This window comes from Etheostoma cragini, chromosome 2 (genome assembly GCF_013103735.1).
Source record: "Etheostoma cragini isolate CJK2018 chromosome 2, CSU_Ecrag_1.0, whole genome shotgun sequence".
In the NCBI taxonomy this organism is placed as follows: domain Eukaryota; kingdom Metazoa; phylum Chordata; class Actinopteri; order Perciformes; family Percidae; genus Etheostoma; species Etheostoma cragini.
In genome coordinates this window covers 7,158,518-7,161,351 of record NC_048408.1, presented here as the reverse complement: position 1 = coordinate 7,161,351, position 2,834 = coordinate 7,158,518, and the positions used below count along the sequence as shown (strand labels likewise).

The 2,834-nt window shown below is 39.0% G+C and overlaps 1 protein-coding gene across 1 annotated transcript in view; it reads right to left on the bottom strand.

Moving 5' to 3' along the window:
* The window catches only part of LOC117951450 (integrin alpha-M-like), a 19,348-nt gene that overhangs the window by 12,084 nt on the left and 4,430 nt on the right, over positions 1-2,834 (bottom strand). The window contains exons 6-8 of the mRNA XM_034883143.1: positions 2,797-2,832; positions 2,372-2,510; positions 2,067-2,255 (exon numbers count right to left, since the gene is read on the bottom strand). Coding sequence (XP_034739034.1) covers positions 2,067-2,255; positions 2,372-2,510; positions 2,797-2,832 — 364 coding nt within the window. The remainder of the gene's footprint in view (positions 1-2,066; positions 2,256-2,371; positions 2,511-2,796; positions 2,833-2,834) is intronic.

Below are 2,834 nucleotides of genomic sequence, written 5' to 3'. Positions count from 1 at the left end.
GTTATCCTGTGGACCCAAATGTGCAGGTTTAGTCAGTGGTAGCCGTAGTTATGTTGGAAGCAGACAGACCAACTGCAAGAGATGAAATCGTTGAACAGACATCCAAAAATCCAGACCAGAAACCAGAGCTCTAATAAGCAGAAACCATTCTATTGCAATTGTAAAATAAAATGTATTTATTAAATTCATTAGCCGGTTGACATCCAATTGTTAACCCTTTAATGGCCCCACCCAGAAAAAAATAGGAGTCCTCTGTTAACAAGCTTGCATGCTTTTTGTCCATTAAAGGAACACGCCACCATTTGTTGAAATAAGGTCCCTTCTGTGTTTTTCCCAGGTGACTTTATCACACCCAAAAAAAAGTCGAGGACGGATGCTTCACGTGCTCGGGCTGTGAGTGATCACAACCTCCTTCTCCTCTTGTTCTATTTCCAAAGCACGCAGCGGCTCTTCTGAAAACTGTAGTTTGTAGAGGTAGGTTTTTGGATCTTGACTGTCTAAGGAGTCATCCTTTTTGCCTCTCACAAAATGTTTGTTCAAATTTGTTTATTAGTAGTTTAACCCCCTTTAGATGTATCATCTCGTTTTTGAGGGGGTCCCAATCAATCCGCCATGTTCATCGCCATTCTATTCACGCCGGCTATGTTGACGGAAGTTGGGGGGTTTAAGGTGCTGTGTGATCTCTGCGCCCATGTAGCAGTGCTTCAGCTGTGCTTCCACCCAATATAGTCCCAAATCAATATCTACCTAGGAAATTGTCTAGTCGTAGTCAGCATTGCTATTTGTACTCGTGAATACGCAGGTTTTATTTGTATTTTTTTGTTGACTCATATTTTAACTCACTACATGCTAACCGGCAAAATAGGATTCCATTCATTACGCTAAGCTAACTGAGACTAAAACAGTATATGCACTGAGACAAATAATGCGTTGGCCATCCTGTCCAATGAACCATGCGACTGGCGCACGGACCCTTATGTCCGCCGTCAAACTGGCAAAAGTGGATTTGGACACGCCCTGAACACTCCTGCACATTGCACGTCACGCCGTGCTCTTAGATAGTTAAAGTTTAAAACTGAAGGAATAGAAATGGCTAATAGAAATTTGACCAATTGAACTTTTTTAAATTTTGACAATTACAGTACCTATTTATACTACTGCAGAAGTTTGGTATCATTTCAGGCATTATTAATGGGCTAATTTACGAGATACACAGTTGGTCCCATTAGCGCCTGCACTAAGCTAATTTGCTGATAACACTAACTCGCCCGTTTTTTGACCCAGGTGAAAAAAGCTTCTGGGGGGTTGTTTGGCTCAAGATCAGGGTGCAAAGGACCCTAGGTTGAAATTACTCCAAACCATCACTTTAATACACAGCTCTGGCTGTGTAAATTCAAAACAAACAAAAATGAGGGCACGAGCTACAAAACACTGTTCCATCGGCAACAGGAACCAACAGTTGATTGTAGGAGGTGGGAGGAGCAGTATGTGAATGAGCCGGCTGGCCGGTCCGTGAATCTGGGGGCGAATGTGTATAAGGGGCCATCAAGGACATTATTCACAATAACAAATTCAGTTAAATATAGTTTGTGGGAGTATACTTTTTCACAAGTTTGTATGAGAGCATCTTAGTAGAGTGTGTGTGAGAGCATTTCACATGTTGTGAATAATGTCCCAGATGACCCCTCATAGGAAGGCTTTCAGAAGGTGGGGGTAGAATTACATTACATTACATGTCATTTAGCGTACGCTTTTATCTGAAGAGACTTCCATTTACTTCCAACCCTGAAGGTGCAAACTCCTGACAACAAGTAGAAAGTGCAAAAACATTAGCTTTAAATACGCAAAACCACAAAGAGCCATATGAAAGTGCAGCTTCAAGAATTTGTTTTCTTTCTTTTCCTATCATCATATGAGGTGCAGTCAGAAGAGACGTGTTTTTAGTGATGACCCCCAGTGAGGAGCTCATTCCATTGTATTTGTTTAGCAGTTGAGATCAAATATTAAAAATCTTAAAATAATTTAATTCATATTTTATGAAACTGTTATTAGACATATTTCTGTCTAGTGATGCTGTTTAAATGTACCTGTACGTATGAATGTTAGCCAGCACTGTGATGGTTGAATAGTTATAGATAAAACATAGATTTTGAATGTGTCCAAATTTTTCAGTGTACTCACTTTGTAGAAGACAGCACTGAATCCACTCTGAGACATTTCATTAGTCATTTCTCCTGCCCAAGCCACTTTGGAGCCTTAAATATAAAGATGTTAGCAGTTATTGTTGCTATGGCAGATGTGCAGCAAGAAGATAAGATTGATTTTTGTAACATTATGGTGCAAAGAAGGGAAAAAAACATTTCAACATCACCATCCATTGTAAAGATTTTTTTTTGAAAGTTTTCCAGAATCCCTGTTAGTCCATCATAGTTGTCAATTTTGAAGACATATTTTCCTATCGGTTCGGAAGCAATACCCTTAAATGTAGTCATGTTTTCTATGTTCCCTACCTGAAAACGAAATGTTGTTTGAAATTATATTCCTTGGTACAGTACCTCAGAATCAGATGTCGGCAAGATAAAAAACAGTTTGTACAGTCTTTGACTCAAAACTGAAATCAGTTCCAGTTCATTCTTCCCTGGCTGGTAAAAAACATAAACTATTTATTTTATGTATGAGTGTTTATCTTATGGGATGAACAAAACAATTGGTTCCTGAGTAGTGTTACTGTTTTAGCTAATTATATTTATCAGAGTGAAAGAATAATGAAACATGGTATATCACAACACAGCTTACCCCAATGACAAAGCGAATAATGTTGGCGTCATCATATT